The sequence below is a fragment of the Vanacampus margaritifer genome, chromosome 9 (assembly GCF_051991255.1).
Source record: "Vanacampus margaritifer isolate UIUO_Vmar chromosome 9, RoL_Vmar_1.0, whole genome shotgun sequence".
NCBI lineage: Eukaryota > Metazoa > Chordata > Actinopteri > Syngnathiformes > Syngnathidae > Vanacampus > Vanacampus margaritifer.
Window position 1 is genome coordinate 15597973 of NC_135440.1, and position 23896 is coordinate 15621868.

Genomic DNA, 23896 nt, shown 5'->3' on the forward strand with positions numbered 1-23896 from the left:
TTTATGCCCATCTGGTTGACAATAAATTAAGTTGTGTTGACTTAAACATTTACAGTGCTAAAAAGACAACCTTGAAAATGGAGAACCAGCGAATGTGTTGGTGGCTCCCTGACTAGTACGTCACTAAATAAAAATGGCAGACAACACTGTTGTACTATTTTATTTGTGATAGCGGTGTCAAAAGGAATCGATTAATCATTAAATTACAACAACTCTTTTGACAACTGATTAATCGTTTGGTGCCACTGTTTTCCTTGAAATTCCGATTTTAGCCTCACTATCCATTTTTTACACCAAACCATAAAACCAAAATTTCATATATTTATTATATTATGATTAACCTGTAATTGACATGCAATTAAACCTGAGGTAGCTTCAGAAGTCTATCAAATTTGTAGCCTTTTGTATTAGCCTGTACACAAGACGTAGCTTTTAATTTAAAAAAATGTTGCTAAGCGTGTCACTCCCTCTCATGGGATATTGCTTAACTGATCTTTATTTGTTTTCGTTTCATCACTATACAAGGCCAAACAAACAGCGCTAATCAGTTCATAAACCGTAATAAGGAGAAAAAAAATGCATTACATTAAATGCAATTTTTTTAATCGGATTATTCAATTAATATATAATCAATAGTATAATCAAAAAGTATTTTATAGTGACAGACCTAATTTGTGATAAACGCTTCTCCAGCTAGTGCTTATATGCTTGATATTTGTCTTTGAAATTGAGAAAGTGTCATTAGCGTCGTCTGCCTTGGCACATTATTTTGTTTTTACAGGTATTTTGCAAGCCCATTCGTTTGAGAGTTGTTTTGATGTAGCCTTAATTGAAATTGTTAGAATACACAAAATGTTCCCAATTTTGCTAGGTTGTCATATAAAAACACAGCTTTTATGAAAGCTAGAGTGTGGCAGTGCTGCACAATGTGTTCCCAAAGAGTGATAATAAAGGCCCACTGAGCACAGATGGCAAGGTTCATGAAATAATTATTATTATTATTTTTAATCCTCGTCTCTTTGTCTATGTGGCCAAACCATGTCTTTCTGAGCTTCCTGGCCTTGGGTACATTCAGCAGAGAAATGACACTCTACTGTATAATACTAATACAAAATAAAAACACCAGTGACAGAACACTAACAGTGATATTCCCATACAACAGGTGTAAACATGCACATTAACTCATTCACTGCCATTGACGGCTTTAGACGTCAAACATTCATTTGAACTATTTCTATTAGGTTTCACTTTTCCTCCCCACTTTTGTTAACAAGAGTATGAAAACCTAGAATTTTTTTTTATTGTACATTTAGAACAGATATAAAAATTTGGGATTAATCGGGAGTTAACTAGTGAAGTCGTGTTATTAATTACAATTAAAAAATATATATATCTCCCCTAATTTTAAACATTTTATTAAAAATAAGGCGTCAGACGATTAAAATTTGGATTCGTAATTAATCGCATGACTTCAATAGTTGACTCACGATTAATCACAAATTTGATATCTGTTATAAATGTACAATACATTTTTTCTAGGTTTTCATAAAAAAAAAAAATGAAATGAAAAAAAAAAGTTAAACTAATAGAAATAGTTCACATGAATTTTTGACGTCTATAGTCGTCAATGGCAGTGAATGAGTTAATATGATTTATTGCATGAGGGAGGTGAAAAGCCAGTATTGGGACGCGGCCAACAGTAACCGGAACCATTATTGTTGTGTGTTTTACGGAAGTCGGAAGTCCGTGGCATCTAGTCAATATCATGGGTCGGTTGATACTTTTAAAAAGTCCAATATTGTCGGATTAATCGTGAGTTAACTAGTGAAGTCATGCGATTAATTACAATTAAAAAATTTACTCGTCTGACACCCCTAATTTTTAATAATCTTTTCTTCTTCTCGATTAAATTTTTTAATTGTAATTAATCACATGACTTCACGAGTTAACTCACGATGAATCACACATTTTATATATGTTCTAAATGTACAGTAAAAAAAAAAAAAAAAAGGTTTTCATACTCATACTGTTAACAAAAGTGGAAAAAATGTGAAATAGTTGTGAATGGCAGTGAATGAGTTAACATGCTACACATACACTTCCCATAACCATCATGATGCTTGTCTTTAATGAAGTCAGTGTCAGTCTGCAGTTGCTAACGCATCATGTAGGTCTGTGTTGCATGGCCATTGTGCTTAGCACCAGCTTGAAATTTCATAATAATTGACATGCATAGCTTGTTGGCGGCAGGCAGCTTCTTGTGCCTGCAAATTGAGTCAGAAGTTGTTTGGTTATCGTTGTCATGTCTGTGTTGGAGGTTACAGCCGGACCACATGGCTGATTATATTCCTCACTGACCGAGCAGATCCCCCGGGGGGGGGGGGGGGGTGATCTTATCCGTGTTGCCGTGCACATGCATGTCTCAGAGCTAGCAGAGTAATAAAAATGGTGCGTACGTTGACACGCAGTTAGTACACCACGTGGGGACAAGTGAAAGTCTCATTTTGTATTTCTTATATTGTATCACACTTAACTGAAGTGCATATGGGCTGCTTGTCACGTAATATTGCAGTGTGCAATGTCATGCCCTTGCTACTCTCACAGGACGCAGCCTACACATCACACCTGGGACACCTTTGCAAAACCACATTTTGCGTTTGTCATCAGCAAGCTGCTCAATTTGAATGCGATACTGCGGTGACCCACAAGGCCATGGGTGTCAAAACTCCGGTCCTGGAGGCCGCAGTCCTTCAGGTTTTGGTTGTTTCCGTTCGCCAACACAGCTGATATACGATCAGCTCATCAGCAAGCTCTGCATAAGCCTAATAACGATCCTGTTGATTGGAATCAGCTTGTGTTGGAAGAGGGAAACCTCCAAAATCTGCAGGACTGCGGCCCTCGAGGACCGGAGTTTGACACCTATGGTATAGACATTCACCAGGGACCTGTAGATTTAAGGAAGAGGCGGGACTATGTCATTTCTCATCTCAAAGTGATGATAAACATCGATGCTATGAAAACAATCACTTCTTTTCGTCTCCTCGTCTCGTCATTTTCCGCAGCTCCAAAATTGGTGACCCCGGCGTGGTCAAATATGACAGATTTCAATGTAAGCATACTACACCGCAATGGTCCATTTGTACTGTAACTCTATTTCATGATCACGTAGCTATTTGTTAGCAACGCTGCATTCATATATTTTAGCATTGCTGCCATAGTTCCAAATATGGACCGGAGTGAAAAGGATTGTCTAACAAACTGTCAAACTGGCTGTGGCTCCGTAGGACAGATGGTGCTGAGTCATATATGTCTCAATAAGGCATATGGTTTATCCCACACCATGAATGGTTTACATCAATTCCTTCTGTGTCAAAAAAATTCTCAAGGGCTGTATAAACAAGATTAAAAACGGCCATTTTGGCAATTTACATCAGCGCCGCCTGTCCACATTTTTTTTTTTCACCACAGACCAGTTTCACATCAGGAAATATTTTGAGAAAACAGCAGAGAAACAAATAAAAGCGACTTTTTGTTGTTTTTGTTGACATCGCCAACTACTGGCCTGGCATGTATATTGCAGCATTTTCATTTGCCATTGCTGATATTCGCGAACATGGATTGTTGGTCTGTGTGCTCTGTTCTGTTTGTACAAGATCGTTGAGTCCTTCTGGTCCTTGCAAATTTGATTGATTTAGTATTTTATTGCCATACTTGGAATAGAATGAACTTTAAAAAAAATAATAATCCAAAAAACATTTTAAAAGAATACTTGACTCATTGAGCCATTTTCAGCAATAAAAAGCAACATTTTGTCTATAATTTATGTGATAATTTAATCATTTTTCATGCACAATTAATACCTTTAAAAACAATTTTTTCCACTTGCTGTCGACTGAAGATGACATCACCTGTGCTGAGGATGTAGGTAACGACCAATCATGGCCCACCTGTTTTCTGGGTTTGATCAATAAACTGAGCCATGATTGGTTGTTACCTACTGATAGATATTATAACATTTTTAATTCTTCATTTCATATATTAACCATTGCTACACATTATTAACATTTTAATTCTTTATATTAACCTTGTCGAAATGTTTTGTGTCCTGTGCAGAGCAGATGGTGTTGATTTCGGTATAATCTGACCTTAAGATGGGACATACTATTTAGTCTAAAAAAGTTCCTTCTCAGCGCTTTGTGCGAAAACACATTTGGTCCTTGAGAACAGAATCTGTTTCGAACACGCACTCCTGACTCTGTTTTTGCCATCGCTCATGGAAAAGTACCCAGAGAGTATGTTTTGTCTACAAATGAAAGAGAGGCGGTCGGTCGGTTTTAACTATAAGAAGCCATTGTCCACGCGGAAGAGACACATTTCGACGCTCTGAATCCCACCTGTTTAAGTGATGAATTAGAGGCTGTTTGAGTGTCCAGAGATCTCTGTTAGATAAAATCATTTTTGCAAAGGTGTTTTTTCTTGCATTAAATCTGTCTTCAAGTTTTGGAACACGCAAAGAGGATAAATAATTTTATTCCTCTTTCACTACGTCCTCAGCACAGGTGATGTCATCTTCAGTTGACAGCAAGTGGGAAAATTAGTTTTTAAAGGTATTAATTGTACATGAAAAATAATGAAGTTATCAAATTAATTCTGGACAAAAAAATTTACTTTTCCCTGCTGAAAATCGCCCAATGAGTCAAGTATCCTTTTAAGAGACTTGCGTCACTTGTCATGTCTCTTAATATTGCGGGTAAGGATTTAATCTCTGTACCAGCCTCATCGCTGCTTTGTTCTTACTCAGTTTTTATGAAAATTACTTTTTTTATACCCTCATTTGATAGCTATGTACACAGCTATCAAGCCATATTCTTTTTATTTTAAGGTTATGCACGATAAGATGAAGGTCATCCCCTCCTAAGGAGCTTCAATTTTATCACGCGTAACCTTATTGCTGATACTATGCTAATAGACAACACAGTGCAGTGAATTCCTTAAATAGAAGCGCAGGAGTTCACCGTTGTTACATAAAGTATGGAACATTTATGAGCATTGTGAACTTGAGGCTGTACTTTGTTTGTTGGATTATGTATTATCCGACTTTTTGTTTTTTTACATGCATTTAAATTCCAGTCTGAAATGTACTGTGAGTTTGGTCCACGCTAGTTAGTGTCTTTTTTGTCTTGTCTCTTGGACAAGCATTTAAGACAAATAAGAAGCACATCTTCCCTTCCTCAACTCATCTTTCCACCGAAGCTTCCCTTCTGGATAAATAGGACAGTTGATCGTGAACTGCCTTAGAGGACAATTCAAAAGGTCAGCACAGGCAGTCTGTTGAAAAAGTGCATCTCTTTTTTTCTCTTTGGAAAGACAACAACACTCGCTGGCGTGGTCTTATCTCCCTTATATGCTGGAAGGCACAGGCTACTTCGACAAACCGCCACTTGTATTTAATTTATTTTCCACCTTAAAATCTGTCCTCCACTCTCTGCTTCTTTCCTGTTCATTTCTACCCCTAACACATCACAAAATCCCCCGGGGCGTTCGTAATGGTCTCCTTGGTTTCTGTTTAGGGCGAAAAAGCCCCGCCGAGAAACTAATCACAACTCTTACTAGGAACGAGGGGATACAATAGAGTTAAAAGCAGAAATGGTGGAAGTGTTGAGTGTTTTTCAAGTAAAGGAAAGCAGAAAAAAAAGGTTAAGAGTAAGCACCCTATTGTGGGGGACTCTGATTCTATACTCTTCACACTGTCACCTTTAGGTTTGTTTTTGCATTTCAATAAGAGCACTTGAGAACAGTCAATTTGTAAACTGAGGACAAGGTTAATAAATCTCTCAAGTGCTTTAAAATAATCTTCGATAGATTGTATACAAAGAGAAAATTGCAGCTTTGATGAAGTGAGTGAGGCCTCTTCCATTATTCAACATGAATTACACAAGAAATGGCATTTTGGTCAATGAAAACATACCACAGCCGGAGGGAAACATTATTTCAAAGTGAGAAAATGTCAATACCGACTTGGAATCTTTAAAAAAAAAAAATTAATTTAAAGTTCTGTAAGACATTGTGACAATGCCAGACAAAATGAAAAGGGATAATAAGTGCAACTGTGGAGGAGGAGTGTATAAAGACATGAGTGGGGTTGCAGATAAAATGAAGTTCTGACCTTCTGTCATATTAAAGAATGAAAACTTTGGCCATTGTGGCTGTGTCTATTCTTGACCTGTGGAGGGCTTGCAATTCGTCCTAACTAGTGGTGTTAGGCTGTATTAAATTAGTTCACAATGTTTATCGTATATATTAGGGGTGTGCCCAAAAAATCCATTCTCATAAGAATCACGATTCTCATTTAGTACGATTCAAGAATCCATTTTAAATGTCCCAAAATTGATTTTATTTAAATTATTTTATACTGTCTTGCCTTTGTGTGTGCCTTTATTTGGAGCGCTGTTCATGTTGTACCCGGTTTGGCCACTGAGGGGCAGTGTGGTTCCACATGGTCTAATACACTGTTAAGTTGTAGCCACATGAGTAGAAGGAAAAAGTCACAATCTCATTTTATTCCCATAAAAGTTTTTTTTTTCCAGCGTGGAGCCGTTCTTTTGAGTGATAAAAGTGCCGCGAGTCGCGCGCTTATTAGCATTAGCGTGTCAGACTGGAGTAGATCATTACAATTCCTTGCACATTTATAGATTGAAGCAAAAATCACTGTCAATCAAATCATTTTGAATCAAAAATCGTTCTCAATCGAAAATCGATTCTGAATCGAATCGCAGACCCAAAAATCTGAATCGAATGGTGAGACATTCAAAGATTCCCACCCCTAGTAGAAATGTACTGTGTAACTTCAGCCAGTTGAGCTTTGCAATAGGCGGTTTGCGCTTTAGCTTATTTTATTAACTGCACAAAAAACTAATAAAGGCCTGATGTGTGCGCAGTTTCATGAGTTTTCGTGCATATTTAGACCCTCAAAATCAACATTGTTTTCTCGACACTGCAACAGCTAAACATACGTTGAAGTGATTATGGACTTTGGAGATTCTCCTTTTTGCCCTTCTGTCTCACGCTTATTACTTTGAGATCCGTGTGGAAAAATGATCACTGCAAAATATTGTGAATGATCCGCAATATAAAATTTGATATCTATGTTTTGAAAATCAGCGATATAGTGAAGCCACAAAAAGTGAATTGCGATACGACGAGGGACAACTGAACCGTACTAAACAAATGCACTCTACTGGATTAAAACACATTTTCAAAGGAACCCCGACTGTAATGACAAGCTTGCTTTATATTATTTGGTTGTTACTAACATACTGTAGCTATGAGATTCACTTTTCAAAAATCATTTCCAGTTTAATACATTTTGTAGAAACTTTATTTGGACGTACGCCGCCATTGTCATTTACGCAATCAGTGCATAGTCACGTAGATTGGCGTCTGTTGAAACGCCTATAAAGAAAGCAAGGGAAGCCTCCGTAGCGTTCCTAAAGAAACAATATTCTATCGAGAGAGTCTCCCTCCCCCACGCAGTGCTCTCGTCATTCACCAGACACATTCAAGAGTTTTGATTGTGCCTTTAGGAACGCAACGGGCACTTTATCTTGCTTTTTTTTTTTTTTTTATAGGCGTCATTCTACGTCACTACGCACTAAATGCGTTGCAATGCAAATAACAATGTACGTCCAAATAAAATTTCTACTAAATTTATTAAACTGGAAATGATTTTTGAAAAATGAATCTCATAGTTATGTTAGTAACAACCAAATAAATAATATAGAGCAAACTTGTCATTACAAATCTACCTGCTGTGAATTAATTGAAAGTTTTACTTTGTTTGGCTGTTTGGTCTTAATTTAAATTTAGGCTTGAGATTCTTTATTTAAAACAGTTTGTTAGCATTTCTTTTCTCTCTCTTTTTTGGTTGTTGGGCGTTGCAGGCATCAAAATACAATCTGTACTCAAATGTAGTTCTGACGGGTTTGTGCCTGTATACTAGATATTTTTTTTTTTTTTTTTAATGGCCACTATTTCAACAGTTTAGATGTGTGTTTAAAAAGCACTTTGTATTTCTGTGGTTTTGGGGAATACATTTATTCATGGTCATGCATTGTTGTCATTTTTTAGGCTCAAAATATGTTTATTTATGCTAAAGGCAGATATTAGTGTCCTCATGGAAAACAAAACATTGTGTTTGCAAAACCACAAATGTGATAAGGGAAAAGGGAATCTGCCATTTGAATATTATTTGCCAGACAGACTACTGGTTTGCACATCTGCCTCACAGTTCAGAGGTTGTGGGTTCAAATCCAAGCTCACCCTTGAGTGGCGTTTTTGCATGTTCTCATGTGTATGTGCCCTGCAATTGACTGCCGACCCATTTAGGATGTAACCCGTTGCCCATAGCCAGCCGGGGTAGACTCTAGCACACTCGTGGACCGTGTAATATATACAAACCCGAAAAAGAGGGTCACAACTGGTCAGTAAGCTGCAGTCCTAATCATTTTTAAGCATTAACAATATTACAATCTGAAATGCTTTTTATCTGTAAACTATTTCAGCCCTTATTTTGATTCACTTGGTAGAAATAATATGTGAGTTATATAATCCCGAGATGCATAAAATTCAGCTACAAGTTATTGCTGTAGTAATAGTGTTGATAGGAACTTTTTCTTCTGCCACGAACTGTCATCTTCATGCAAATTAGAAACGCTGTTTGTCAGTCGATAAGTCAAAGAGGGAGAAGTGATACGGCATTGAAAATATTGAAACTATTTTAGTTGCCAATACCGCAGCGACAGTTTGTGTGATGTGTTTGAAGCTCTGTGGCATCGGCGCAGAGCTTCCTACAACATCTGAGAACTCGAGACACGACAGAATATATTGACATGCTTCAGCCATCCAAAGAGGAGCAGGGAGGTGAACGACTTGTGTGTTGAAAACTTTGCCAGAGGTAACTTTGGGTAACTTCAAGAATACTGAGACAAAATGACATTTCACCTCCCAGTCCGTGTTGGGGTAGCTAAGTCAAGTTCTCGTCCTTTATTTGGTGGCAATGCGTTTTTGGCTGGTTTCTTTCATTTGTTAGTTAACATGATTTAAAGGGGAAGTCAACCCTCCTCAAAAAATTCTGGACATTATTTTCTATGCAGCCCCACTAGTCTAAATACATTATTCTGGTTAATATTGCATTCGTTTAATATGAGATAACCAGCAAAATCTCAGAAGGCGGCCATTTTGTCACTTGCTGTCGAGTGAAAACGGCATCACAGTTGCTCAGATCTCAGGTAAGAATCAATCAAAGCTCAGCTTCAGAAAACAGGTGAGCTGTGATTTTTTTTGTTGACAGTGGCAAAATGGCCGCCCCTGAGATGGATAAAAATGGCTGGATTTGGCTGCATAATTTATATTCCACAAATGGTTGCCGCCCATTGAAATGCATTGGAGGAGGGGGAGATTTCTTCTTTTTTTTTTCCCCCAAACTCGAAAAATTCTTCAACTACACAAACATTCACATTCAAAGGGGGGTGGAAACAAAAAAACCCAAATATACTATATTAAAAAAATTCATTTTTTAAAAATTGACAAAAATTCTGCCAATATGCAAATGCACAGGTGCCAAACCGCGAGTATCCGGGGGCCAACTGTATATCTCACAAATAAAAGACAATTCCATGTGAATCTCGATATATTTTACAGTGGAATGATTCAATTTGATTTGATCCACTCACATCTTTAAATCAAACTAATTTTCTGATTCTAATCCATTGCATACCTTTGATGGTTACAGTCCACGTGTAGTGGGGCAGTGACGAACCTTATGGAAACAAATAGTATGGCATTTTTTTAAATTTAGTTTTTATTAAGATGTCTCCACTCTGCTAAGTGCAATTCTAGTCTATTCAATTAAAGTATTACCCATAGGGGGCAGTTTAAAAAAAAGAAGAAGAAGACGATAATACCCATTGGTGGTTGGTACCTCTATAACAGAGATTGTCATCTAGCAGTCTCTCTCTCAGGTCCAACATCAGTGACCTCTGACCTCACAAATGCTCTTCTTCTTCCCTCCCGTGACAGTGTAAGCTGTAATTGTTTCAAAGAGTAGACTGGCTTTTACAACTACCTATTTTCTTAGATTTCTCACTTCCATGACCTCATGTCTTGACACTAGTCTGGCTGTCTAAAAGTTAGCTGGGAAAAAAGAAACCTATTGATTTAGGTCCCAACATTAACATATACACACTTGCTTTAATCTGTTTGTGGAACGCTCATGCAGTTTTAACAAAGGCTTTCACACGTCACAACCCCCCCCCCCCCCCCACACACACACACACACTGATTTGTGAATAATGATGACATTTAGCTATATTCTAATGCTAATTGCTGCAAAACAGAAACAGATAGAAATATACTTTTTTGTTCTATTTTAAATATTACCATGGTCCCAAAAACGTATTTATATGTAAAAAAAAAAATATATATATATATATATATATATATATATATATATATATATATATATATATATATATATATATATATATATATATATATATATATATATATATATATATATATATATTATGCTACTACAGAAGCCTTAGATTCTGCCTCTGACCTGAAGAGGTCGCTTAAAGCAATGGTAGTTATTACAAAAAAAAACGGTCAGGCAGGTGGCAGCAGAGTATAAGAGATCAACCCGGGCCATGTTGCAAAAAGCTCTTTTCCCCAGTGTTTTCAACAGATTTGTGAATAATGATGACATTTAGCTATATTCTAATGCTAATTGCTGCAAAACGGAAACAGATAGAAATATACTTTTTTTGTTCTATTTTAAATATTACCATGGTCCCAAAAACGTATTTATATGTTTAAAAAATTTTTTAAAAAATATGCTACTACAGAAGCCTTAGATTCTGCCTCTGACCTGAAGAGGTCGCTTAAAGCAATGGTAGTTATTACAAAAAAAACGGTCAGGCAGGTGGCAGCAGAGTATAAGAGATCAACCAGGGCCATGTTGCAAAAAGCTCTTTTCCCCAGTGTTTTCAACAGATTTGTGAATAATGATGACATTTAGCTATATTCTAATGCTAATTGCTGCAAAACGGAAACAGATAGAAATATACTTTTTTTGTTCTATTTTAAATATTACCATGGTCCCAAAAACGTATTTATATGTTTAAAAAAAATAAAAAAATATGCTACTATAGAAGCCTTAGATTCTGCCTCTGACCTGAAGAGGTCGCTTAAAGCAATGGTAGTTATTACAAAAAAAACGGTCAGGCAGGTGGCAGCAGAGTATAAGAGATCAACCAGGGCCATGTTGCAAAAAGCTCTTTTCCCCAGTGTTTTCAACAGATTTGTGACTAATGATGACATTTAGCTATATTCTAATGCTAATTGCTGCAAAACGGGAACAGATAGAAATAAACTTTTTTTGATCTATTTTAAATATTAACATGGTCCCAAAAACGTATCTATATGTTAAAAAATATATATAATAATTATGCTACTACAGAAGCCTTAGATTCTGCCTCTGACCTGAAGAGGTCGCTTAAAGCAATGGTAGTTATTACAAAAAAACGGTCAGGCAGGTGGCAGCAGAGTATAAGAGGTCAACCCGGGCCATGTTGCAAAAAGCTCTTTTCCCCAGTGTTTTCAACAGATTTGTGAATAATGATGGCATTTAGCTATATTCTAATGCTAATTGCTGCAAAACGGAAACAGATAGAAATATACTTTTTTTCCCTGACGAAAGGAGAGACTAATATTTCTTTTGGTAGCTTCCATGTTTTTATAGCAATAGAACACAACATTCTGTGGGCCTTGCAAAATCAGTCCAAATCCAGCCGGGAGCGAAGGGGGTTGCTTCAGTGAAAATGGCTGGAAGCGAATGAGTTAAGCAACCCTATGTGAGCACTTGAAGATGGTCGCCATGGCGTACTACACGTTGAAGGAAGCAGATGTGCACAGTAAGAACACCGACATTGTGTCTCATTATGAAAAGTCAATTATGGTGGTATAATTTCGGTATAATTATAATATATTGTTTTGTCCCTATCAAAGACGTTCCCTGGAAGGGGACACACACCCTCTCTATAAATGTTTATTACACGACTTCAGACCTGCCTGGAATTATGCATGAAATTAGACAAGCTAGAACACTAAAGTAGTTGAAAGAATAACGCAGCTATTTACACGCATTAAAGTCTTATGATAAGGCATTGATGTTGTTGATGGCTGGCTCGTCTCATGAAAACTTTTAATGCTCTGTGACAGTTTCACGACATAATGAGGCAATTTTCCATCCCTGGGCTGCTCTTCTAACAACTCTAATATTGCTCTCGGGCCAACGGACGCCGCGCCACTCATTCCCCCCCCCCCCCTTTTTTTTGTCTGAAAACGTATTTACTAGATATGTGCTGGAGGATATTGCGGGTGGCAGTGAATAAACACAGAGTTAAGGGAACTGCAGCCAACCCATGAAAATTGAGTCCAAAAATCTACATGACCTTCTCAGAATATAATATTAGACAGAAGACGTGCCGAGAGCGGACCATAGCTCAATATAACAGTAATGGCACTGCAAGCATCATCGAGGACACCCCTTGAAGTCAAACACAGCCGTAAATCCCATTAAAGTCTGTATTTGAGATAACTGCGTGGCCTTGGATGTCACAGGGACAAAGCTTTAGTCCACCACAAGTTTTATCACAGGGAAAATAGTAGTTTACCATTATGTTCCTTCTTCCTTTTGCTTGGCCCGTTTTAATTTGTCCCCAATGTAGCTTTGTCATCCTCCAGCCTGTGACCAGGTCGTAGTGTAGCAGAACTCTGTATGAATTATGATGTGCTCAATCATTCCTAATCTTGTTACGGATGTTAGTTTGCCCTTGACAGCGGCATCAATTGATGGAATGCAACTCTGAATTCTCTACGCTTTGCTCAGTCATGCCATGAATGCCTGTGTGTGGTTGTACGTACGCTAGGGCTCACCATTTATCGTCTTTTGATAGAAATCACGATTCCGGACAAAGCGATCACATGATCACCAAAGCTTTGGTATTTTGCAAGCGCGCCTGATTCTCCTAGAATCTGTTTGGTCAACTATTTCACATGTAAAGACTGTCTCCCTCTTCTCCCGTTAAGTTTACCAATCAGACGCGGCAGGCTACCAATCAGCTATGAGCTGCGCTTGCTAGCTCACACGGCTAAACGTTAGATCCTTTCAACTAATGCTCCATTCGAGGGAAGGTTGGAAGTCGGATTTATCCCAGTTGTTTTTTCCCAGTTTTGACCTGAAAGTGTTCGAGGTGAAAGTAAACAACCAAAAAGGCGGATAGTAAGAAATTGTTTTTGGTTTTGGTCCTCAAAACACATTTTGACCTCCAGCAAACTTGCCTTCTCACAATTTTGCTTCAGTTATGTATTTATCTTATTTCATAAGTATTCCATACAGTTCAGTAGTTCACGTATAATTTCATGCAGGGAGATAGCGGCATACTGTCACGCACGTTGTGTTACGTGAAGTTATGTTGAATATATGAAGAAAGCTATCTAGTTTTATACTCGAGTAAATGGCGTTTTACCATTCACGGTATGTGTTTTCATGGGGGTCGCCATTGTAGAGTGATGTCACATTGAAGTCTGTCAGTGAAGTCAAGTGGGATTTCTGAGTTTAAGGGGCATTCCCGTACACACTTCCTGGTTGGAAGTCGGGAAAGTCCTGCTTCCCTCTTTCCTCGAATGCAGCATAAGTAACTACTCCTTGCCTCCGTGGCGGCAACTAAGCATCGTTATCACTAAATGTGGACGAGGAGTATCGACGCATTGCAACAAAAAGTAAACTTCATAAAAATCGGTTGAGAAATGAGCAAGTTACGACTTTTCAATGTCCATGCATTGCCTTTGATGGGAAAATCGCCCCTGCCAACATGGCCGCCACATAGACATGGTGGTTAGCTAGGTTTCTACAGCGCACTGGTGTATATTTGTGATCATTAAGTATTACGCTACCTGTACAAATTGCAGTAAAAAAATACTTTAAAAACAACTAACCTTTGACCTGACGCTGCTCTTGAAGTTTTTTCGATCATTTCACGTCACCTGTGTGTCATTTTTGGAGCATTATTTCCTTTTGCTCTTTCTGTGGTGCCAGTGTTCTGCAATCACGTTGTACTTTGGCAGGGAGAGTGAGGCATTGTGCGGAAAAATTTCCTTGGACGTCATGTTTTAAATTGCCATTTCCCACCGTGAGTGAGGCAGTTTGCTTTTTTTATTTTTTCTGGAGTGAGGCAGTTTAGTCGAAAAGGTCTTTCATCTGCTGTCTTCATGTAAGACCTTTAGAAATGTGCATTTCATAGCTTGTCAAATACTGATAGATACGCAAACTGTTATTGTTGAGTTCTGGTACTTGAAAAAATTGCAATCAGCTGAAAGAAAGGGTGGCTAGTTTAGTAAGAAAAATTAAATACATCACTTTAGTTAGTCATATTTAAAACTAATGGAGCATTACGAACAGATTTTCTACCAAAAGTATTGATAAATAAGTTGTATGGTATGCAATCATCCTCACTCACTTATATGTATTTATATTTGCTTTATTCATCATATGACTACCAGGCGTAGCAAGTTAATGAAGAGTTGAATTGAGAATAAAGAGGTCACTCTTAAGAAGTTAAACAATTTGAATCCATCTTTTCCTTTTCCGTGTGACTCTATTGCTCCTCCTCTGTATACAAACATAATCGGTTCCACAGTGAGACAAGACTTTGGGTAATTGCCAAGTTACATGAACTAAAATTAGACCTAATGGATTGTCAATACTGGACGAGTCTCACGCTGTATCATGATTATAGCACAAAATATACCTCAGGCTTCTTTAATTTGTCATAATGTTTAATTCATGGACATTTCATACATCACATGCCATCTTATAGCGGACCTCATTAAAGTGCCGCATGACTCCACATTCACATTGAATCTGTTAGTGGCTGGCTCATGCATGCTTTTATAGATAGCTGCACAGGTCTTAATAACGTCTCTATACTATATATTATGAAAAAGGCCATATACTGTATAGGGTCCAACCAGCAGTGAGGACAGTGCAGCTTTACCACTTCAGCCCTTGCTATGATTTTATGAGTCCCTGGTGAGGCTGCAGGATGCACGATAGGAGACAGGATTGTGAAAGATCTAATTAAACAGAGCAATATGAGAGTGCAGTGATCCCCAGCCCTGGACAAGACACAAATCAGTGGCTGTTGACAGTGGGCTGCAGGGCAATTGGGCTTTGCAGTAAAATAAGTACTGTAGCCTCAAGATAACGACCGTCCCTACTTGTCTTTGGTCCCCTGTTTGAGTTTCTTTACAGTTTGGGGCCGATGGGTTGTGAATCTCAATCCTGTTGCGCAAAACATTAAAGTAGATGTTTGTCTTGTGCACCTAAAACACAAGTAAATCTTTAAGCAAAAGATTGAGTGTTTATAGTGGAACATCTAAGGTACAAATTAGAGGTGTCAGGCGATTAAAATGTTTAATCGTAATTAATCGCATGACTTCAATAGTTCACTCACGATTAATCGCAAATTTGATATCTGTTCCCAAATGTACAATTAAAATGTACAGTAAAATATTTAGTAATATTTTATTCTCGTTTCCATATTCTTGTTAACATAAAAGTGGAAACATTTTAAACTAATAGAAACATGGCTGCATCTTTTAGTCATTGATACAGTAATTTCATAATCATAAAATTTAGTTAAATTTAAAAAGATGTACTGTACTGTAAAAAATAAGTCTGACATTGATTTGTGTTGGTCATTTTTTTGCCACTAGATGGCATAATTGCATTTGTAAGATGTGCATTTTTCTTTTCATATTAACTCATTCACTCCCAGCCATTTTCACTGAAGCAATCCCCTTCGCTCCCGGCTGTTTTACTGGATTTTGACTGATTTTTTTTTAAACACTGATTGTGTTCTATTGCTATAAAAACATGGAACCTACCAGAAGAAAGATTAGAGTCTCTTCTTTCATCAGAAAAAAAATGAATATTTGTATCTGTTTCCATTTTGCAGCAATTAGCATTAGAATGCTCATTTTAATCATTATTCACAAACCTGTTGAAAACACTGGGGAAAATAGCTTTTTGTAACATGGCCCTGGTTGATCTCTTATACTCTGCTGCCACCTGCCTGACCGTTTTTTTTGTTGTAATAACTACCATTGCTTTAAGCGACCTCTTCAGGTCAGAGGCAGAATAGAATCTAAGGCTTCTGTAGTAGCATAAAAAAAAACATTAAAAAAACATATAAATACGTTTTTGGGACCATTGTAATATTTAAAATACAGTAGACTGTTTTATAAGTTTTTGGGAGCAAATGAGTTAAGAGCTATCTAATCGTAACTTGTGAAATTCTGAACATTTTAAAAATTGTAAAATATAACTTGACCCCAGTGTCTACAAATATATGCATTATTATTCAGTTTATTACTGCTAAATTTTGACGTGGACGTGTCTGCTGCATTGGCACTTGAATTCCCCCAGTACATGCTTTCCAAGTAAGTCATTAATCATGCGTAAAAAAAAATTGTGGCATTAAAGGAACTTTAAATTAACTCAAAATTAACACACAAATTTTGACACCCCTAGTACAAATATACATATAATAATTTAATCACTGTTGAAAGTAAAACGGAAAAACAGCAAAAAAAGTTAATCATGATTTTAATGACAAGAGTGGTAAATTCTGCCTCACCACTTCTGTATGAATATACAACTATTGAAGAAGTACTTTTAGTTCTGTCGTCTTTTTGGGGTGAAAATTGTGTCTTAATTACTTTTTTCAGTGTTCATCAGCATTCACTTGCTATTACATCTGAATAGAAAATAACGGTCCTCGGGCCACCTGGCGCCAGCGCTCGACTGCGTGGTCTCCGAGGACATTGAGAGACCGAGAACAGAGAGGCCTCGGAGTACAATGACGACGAGTACACAGGAAGGTCTCCAAGCATTGTTGTGCTAATCATGTTAACGGACAGAAACTGAAGGCAGGACAGATGCTAGGAGAGGGCGATGGGGGTTCTGTTTTCCTGATTAGGCAACCGTTGGGCTTTCTCTTGTAGTTTTTTTTTTTTTTTAACCATCAGACGTGTTCCTTCTACAGTTTACACAAATGACTTTTTCAGCTAACAGCAACCATTATGTCTTTTTATTCAGTAGGGTACTTTTCCCCGTTATCAAACGCCTACACGCATGAGTGTGATTTGATTGAGACCAACCTTTTTTTTTTTTTTGGCCATGTGGGTTTGAACAGCTAAAAATGGTTAAAAGCAGATTTAATCCTTTGTGATATGTGTGCCTTAGTTCACAGAGTGTCTGCTTAACACAAATCTCTGCAGCATCAAGTACATGCTCCCAGCAGTTATCTACAAATCAGTTTGAAAAGCTTTTGAGTTTTGAGAGACGACAGACTCTGTAGCTTCATCTCATGTGGTGTGAGGCTTATTTGGATGATGTGAAGTCGCTAATGAGGATCTCGATATTAAGTGTTTGAGGACACATTAACATAACATAATCGTTGTAACCATGAATATTTCAATGAAGGGCAGAAATGACTAGAAAGCGAGCACAGATTATTAATATGAGAGTATAAATTATTAGATGTTGCTATGATATTAGAGTTTGTAACATGTAGTCTTAAGATTTGTATCCGGTACTATGCAAATATCTAGTAAAGAAAGAAAATATGAAAATGTTCTTTACAATATGTTCTATGTGCCCCCACTAGTCTAAACACGGTATTCTGATTAATATTGTCTTTGTGGAATATGAATTAAGCAGCAATATCCACCCATTATTATCCATCTCAGGTGGCGGCCATTTTGTTTGCTCTCAACTGAAAATGGCATCACAGTGCCTAAGGGCTCAGTAACGACCAATCACAGCTGACCTGTTTTCTAAGTATGATCATGTGACGTTCTCGAGCTCTAAGGAGGGATTATTTTGGTCACGCAAGCATACACAAAAAATAGGAGTCTATCGGTGCTGGATTTCACTTTCCTTTCATTTCTTTGATCCTTCCTCGGGTCTCCTGACAACCTCACGACTCTAGCTGGATTCTGAAGTATTCGGTTTAGGTGAACGGTATGGGATTTTTAATAGGTTTTAGGTGAATTAATGAGTACACACTCACGCACGCACACATTCACACACACATACACACGCACATGCACATACTGTACTTACGCACATAAAAAAATAAACACAAAAAGAGAGAGAGCAATGATGATGACATGTCGAATCGGTAAAATTACCGAATGAACAATACTGAGCTCTCTCAAAAAATTTAATAAAACAAATAAAAAAAAAAAAATAAAAAAATAAAAAAATAAAAATAAAAAATAAAAAAATAAAAAAAATAAAATAGGAGTCTCAATTATAAAGAGTAGCCAATCAGTTAGCTAGTCAGTAGTAGCATGTTGGCTTTGTCTAATGATGTACGTATTTTTAAAATACAATGTAGTTAGAATGTTTCAGTGCATATTTGTGTGTGTGTGTGTGTGTGTGTGTGTGTGTGTGTGTGTGTGTGTGTGTGTGTGTGTGTGTTGTGTCCATATTCTGGGGCATATCTTACTCACAGTTCGCTACCCTTAAAGTATATTTTTGCCGAATATTTTGGTTGAATTCTGAATCAACCTCAGGGACATTTTACTTCGGCAAACGGTCCTCATAGTTTTGCCTTATGGTCGTAAATTCATGAAAGTGTACACAATTGTGTTCCCAGGCTAATATTTTCTTTCACTTCTCATTTTAGGATCATACATGTTGGTCAACTCCTCCCAGCATGCAGCAGGCCATTGTGCTCAGCTGCTGCTGCAGAGTCTGAGCGAGAACGACACACACTGTGTCCAGTTCAGCTACTTCCTGTACAGCCGCGATGGCCACAGTCCAGGAGCCCTGAAGGCGTACGTGCGAGTCAACGGCGGTCCGCTGGGCAACCCGGTGTGGAACACGTCCGGGTCTCACGGGAAGCAGTGGCATCAGATGGAGTTGGCTGTCAGCACCTTCTGGCCAAATGAATATCAGGTAAAGATGGCGGTGATGATGTCCTTTTGCTTTTTTTCACCTCATTGATCTAATACTTAAGTTGTTTTGTCACATTCTCCAATTCATATTTAGATGATCGGGTCAAGATTTGGTGTTTGCAAGTGTTGCCATCTATGGGCAGTTGTGGGACCGAATGAAGTACAAATATAGTATAGATATTTCAGGTGTCAGTACTCTGCTTGAGTTTATATTTTTCTGACAACTTTTTACTTTTACTCCCTACTTTTGAATTCCGATATCTATACTTGTCACTCCTTACTTGAGTTAAATGACGTAAATAGAGAGCGGTTAAGTCAAGCTGAGATCTTGATTGAGTACATACATGGAGAAATGTGAACCAGGGAGCAACAGCAAGTGCAACAGATTTGGAGGAGCAAGTTTTTCCTCATCCATGGCCTTATGTAAGAAAATTGAAGTTGGCGGCTAAAAGAATGATTTGTGGTGAATATGTTGCGTCTCCTGCCAACCTACAAAGCACCAGCTTCTGCCGTGCAAAAATTCTCTATCTAATAAGAAAAAAAAAAACACATACGGGTAAGGTTAATTTTTTTCCCAGTTGTTATCATTAGTTAATCGGGTGTATGCACAACCAACTCCCATATTTAGCAACAACGTCTTTTGTTTAACACAAAATGTCGTCAAACGCTACCAAAGATGACAATATCCAAAAAACAACTCAGACAGTGCCAGCCAATTTTGAGCATTTTAACTCATCTTTCAAGGCAAACAGAATATTGTGTGCTCTGACTACATATAGATGGTGATCGCGTTCCATTTTTTCATTAGGAAAAATAAAGTATGTTTGTACCTTATTCCGTTCCTTAGTAATCACCATTTGAAAATAAATAATTTGAGTGACATTGAACAAAAATTGAAAAGATAAGGAGAAAAAGAGCTTTTTGTGAAAATCTACATTTTCTGCACAACAGTGACTTTGACACAAATATTTTTTGTTTAGTGACGCTCTGAATTCGATTTAATGTGACAAAGGCTTTGATAATTCACGTCATCCATGAAAACGTTCAATTTCATCAGATTCATCATGTTTTATTGTAATGTCATACTACGGGAGCCCATTGAAAAGAAATGCAATTCTGCCATCTGCTGGCCATGGTTAGTGAGTGCTTTGGGATTTGACAAGGCAAAAAAGAAAAAAGAAAGATAGTAAACGTCAATTAACGTTTTTGGCGGCATTCATTTGGATTTTAGTATACGTCATTAAACGTTTTTAAAAACTATTTTCTGAAGACATTAGCCAAAAATATGTATATTTTTTTAGCTAGTTTGCATTAAAATGATCATCTCAGCAACGAACCAGTTAGTTAGTTAGCTAGTTAGTTTAGCGGATTTAGCATATAGCGGATTTAGCTTTTTTTTTTTTTTTGTTAGTTCACAGCAATAGCAAAGTTATTTGAAGATGTTATTTTTATAGTATATACTTTTGAGCCAATGCTAGTTAGCGCTTAGAATACAAGTTGGCAAAAGTGGTATTATTCATAATTGTCGGTGAAAATTTAAATGGTACATTTCAGAATATTAACTTTGAAAATTGTAAGTAAAGTAGTCAAATTACTGCTTGCACTTTTATCAGATTTTTTTTTTGTTTTTGCTCACTGAATATGTAGAGTTTGATTCATCTTTTTTCATGTCAGTTGTCATGCGAGAGATGTTATAAAAATAATGTTGCTGTCAATTCTCTCATGACCACCCTTTCTGTATTCTTAAATGAGACATGATAAAAGGGATTTGGGTGGATTTCCATCTAATTAGGGGTAACTGTCAAAGGCGAAGTATCATCTGGTTTATAGTACAGTATATGTTTGGATGTATTTGTACTTCACAGAAATAGTCACTAATAAAACAGAAATGCCATCTCCTTCCAATAAACACATAGCCCATAAAAAAAGGTATTGGTCCAACAGTTATTTCAGTGGATTATTTATACTCATGTGTACCCAACTGTGATTTTACCCTGTCAGGCCTAATTACAGGCAGCTACAATAATGCACATCATGCTTTATAGCTTATTTACAGTATTGATTTACCGACTGGCATTGAAAGCGTGTAACAGATTTTCTCGTTGGTTTGCAGATGGTTTGTCAGGTGCTTTTAAGGTATATCCATCTTTTGATTCAATTTAATTTTTCTGCAAACTCAGTGGGACTGTCAAAAAGCAATTAAGTTGAGTAGTGCGCATTTTATCATGAACTGTCAGCGGCTGTAACTTAATTGAATTGTGTTTCAGCCCCGCAAGAACTGACCTTCACTTCGTAAATAGTACTTCCTTGTTCAAACAGGGGCGGGATTTAGAGTGACTCCTTCCCATCCTATAGCCTGACAATGAGGTAAAAGGTGGCGCCGATGGACAACAACACTGTGATTTTCAAGAAATTCTAAGTGGCGTAACGTTTAATTCAAAAGGACATGAGGTGTGTTTTAAAAGGCTTGGTCCATTTCAGAAAATATGCAAATTATGTTTCATGAAGAATACCCAAACTACTGTTTGCAAATTAGACAAGCAATATATCAGGCCAATCAGACGCTATTGATGTTTTTGTTTACGTTATAGCTGCCTGTGCCAGTATGAAAGAGGATCAGATCAATATTCAGTCATCCTTCTATTATTTTAACAGCTTATCCCCGGTCCGAGGCAGAGGGAGCTGGAGCCTTTCCTGCCTAACGTTGGAGAATAGACTAATTCTAATTCGGTCGTAGGATCAGATCAATATTTCATTTCTAAAGTATTATCAATTGGAGCCTTGTGGACGGATCGTTTGCATTTTGTGGGGCTGACATTTTGAGACTGATAAAACAAAATGGACCCGCGTGATTCTGATCAGATTTGATTGTGGTTTCCACGACTGTGATAGGTCAAAAATGGCCGTGAGATGCATGTCAGTGTACGTGTGTTTGACTATGTTTCCATGATGACAACAAGGAAACTAACAGTCAATTAATTCTTAATTTCTGTGAATAAAAAATGTTTGCAAAACTGTTATGCAGCGACTCCAACAGACAGACTTCCTGAGCTTCATAAACTGGCTAATAAGTTGTCAGAGAAATAATTGTCCATACACCCCTCCATTTATCTTTGGATGGCATCAGCAGTGTGAATCACCCCATCTTTGCAATTCCTCCATTAAAGATTTTAATAGCTGTTGCTCTTACGTTGAAAATTTGACAGTGAGTGATTTGAACAGTGTCTTGTTGAAGATCGCTTCAGTGGATACAGAGCTTGAGAGGTGATCACTCCTTTGCAAATTCATTTTTTTCTTCCATCGTACGGTATCGAATCAGTTCTGAATGCAATTCTAGTAGTGGTGCAACGGATCACAAAAGTCATGGTTTGGATCGGATCACGGATTTGAGTCACGGATCAAATCGTTTTTCGGATCAGAAAAAAAGAGAGAAATAGTACTTTGTCTTTATTTATTTTGTAAAATGCCTTTTCCCATAATTTTTTTTTTTTAAATGTCTAATATAGCCATTTAAGATTTAGAAACACAACTTTTAAGTGCAATATGAGGCAGAAACTTTCTTATTTTTACATGGTTCATGTGTAAAATAACGAGGTATTAATGGCTTAAAGTTGGGTTCCTATCATCTAAACAGCTAAGTTTGACATTTTGAGTTGAATATTTTTCTTTTTTAATGGGCAAAAATGTTTTATAAAATAAATGAAGACAAAGTTCTATTTATATCTTTTTTTTTTTTTGTTTAATCATGAAAGAACCTCAACGTGCAATTTAAGGCACATTGAATTACAAAGTAGCCTTGGTCCCGAATATTGAAAAAGAATGAAAGAAAGTCAGTTACTAGTTACGTCGGAGACTTCTGCCGTGTCATACAATAACGGCGTAATTAATTTGCGGTTTCTTAGCGTCCTAAATTAGCGATTGAACATGAGTTCGGGATAGTGTTGATGTTGGTCGCAACTACAATGTCAATCAAAGAAACGTCTAAAAGGGAAGTCAAGCAAGCCATCACGCCACCACGTCGGCAAACTTCAAAGTAAAAGTGTACTAAAGCTATTTGCATTGCCGTCAATGTGTTACTGTATTTGGTAAGCTTTATTTTGAAGTTAGGTTTAGCGCATTACGTTGAGTATGTTTCAGCTTCCTTGACATGTTAGAATGGCATCGACTGTGAATGCGCACTTTATTTTTTATTTTATTTTTTCTTCCCCACCAATCCGTGTGGCATGATCGGGTGTGATCCGAACCGTGGGGACTGATCCGAACCGACGACGCATCAATGATGATTCGTTGCATCGCTAATTTCTAGTGCTGAGGAAAGTTTGGCTTTGTGTCGTCAGTCGTTTTTCTCTTATTGTTATTACCTCGTCTCTTATACTATCCCACTCATGGCTTCTCGTGAGTCAGAATTGTTCCGTGGCTGCCAATTGAGAAGAGGATGATTAATATGAGGAGGAGTGTAAGCCTCTTAAGACTGGGCAAACACTACCGTCTTTGAATAATGCAGCTCAATCGGTTAAATGTGCACGCCATGAAATATTATTTATATTTCATGCGCTAGTAGTCTGGCCTTTGTCTTCAAGAGTTTTAGAATGATTGTAGCTTGAAACCCTTCTTTTCTTCAGCAGTCAAAACTTTGTAAAAGGCCAGATGTTGTTGTCATCACACCTCTATCAGTGGGTTTGGCACGCTCTCAAGTGTTATGGAGGTTTTCACAATTTAGTTCACATGCTCACATTATTGTGCCATTACAAATATAACAATGCTAAATATCGCGGTTGTATTTAGAACTGGTGGAGAACTTTGCAGA

At 37.4% G+C, this 23896-nt stretch overlaps 1 protein-coding gene across 4 annotated transcripts in view; it reads left to right on the plus strand.

Annotated features, from left to right (window-relative positions):
- Window positions 1-23896, plus strand: part of LOC144057359 (receptor-type tyrosine-protein phosphatase U) — a 222660-nt gene that overhangs the window by 96218 nt on the left and 102546 nt on the right. For all 4 annotated transcript variants that reach the window (XM_077574819.1, XM_077574820.1, XM_077574821.1 and 1 more), the window contains exon 3: window positions 18819-19090. In XM_077574819.1, the coding sequence (XP_077430945.1) occupies window positions 18819-19090 (272 nt within the window). The remainder of the gene's footprint in view (window positions 1-18818; window positions 19091-23896) is intronic.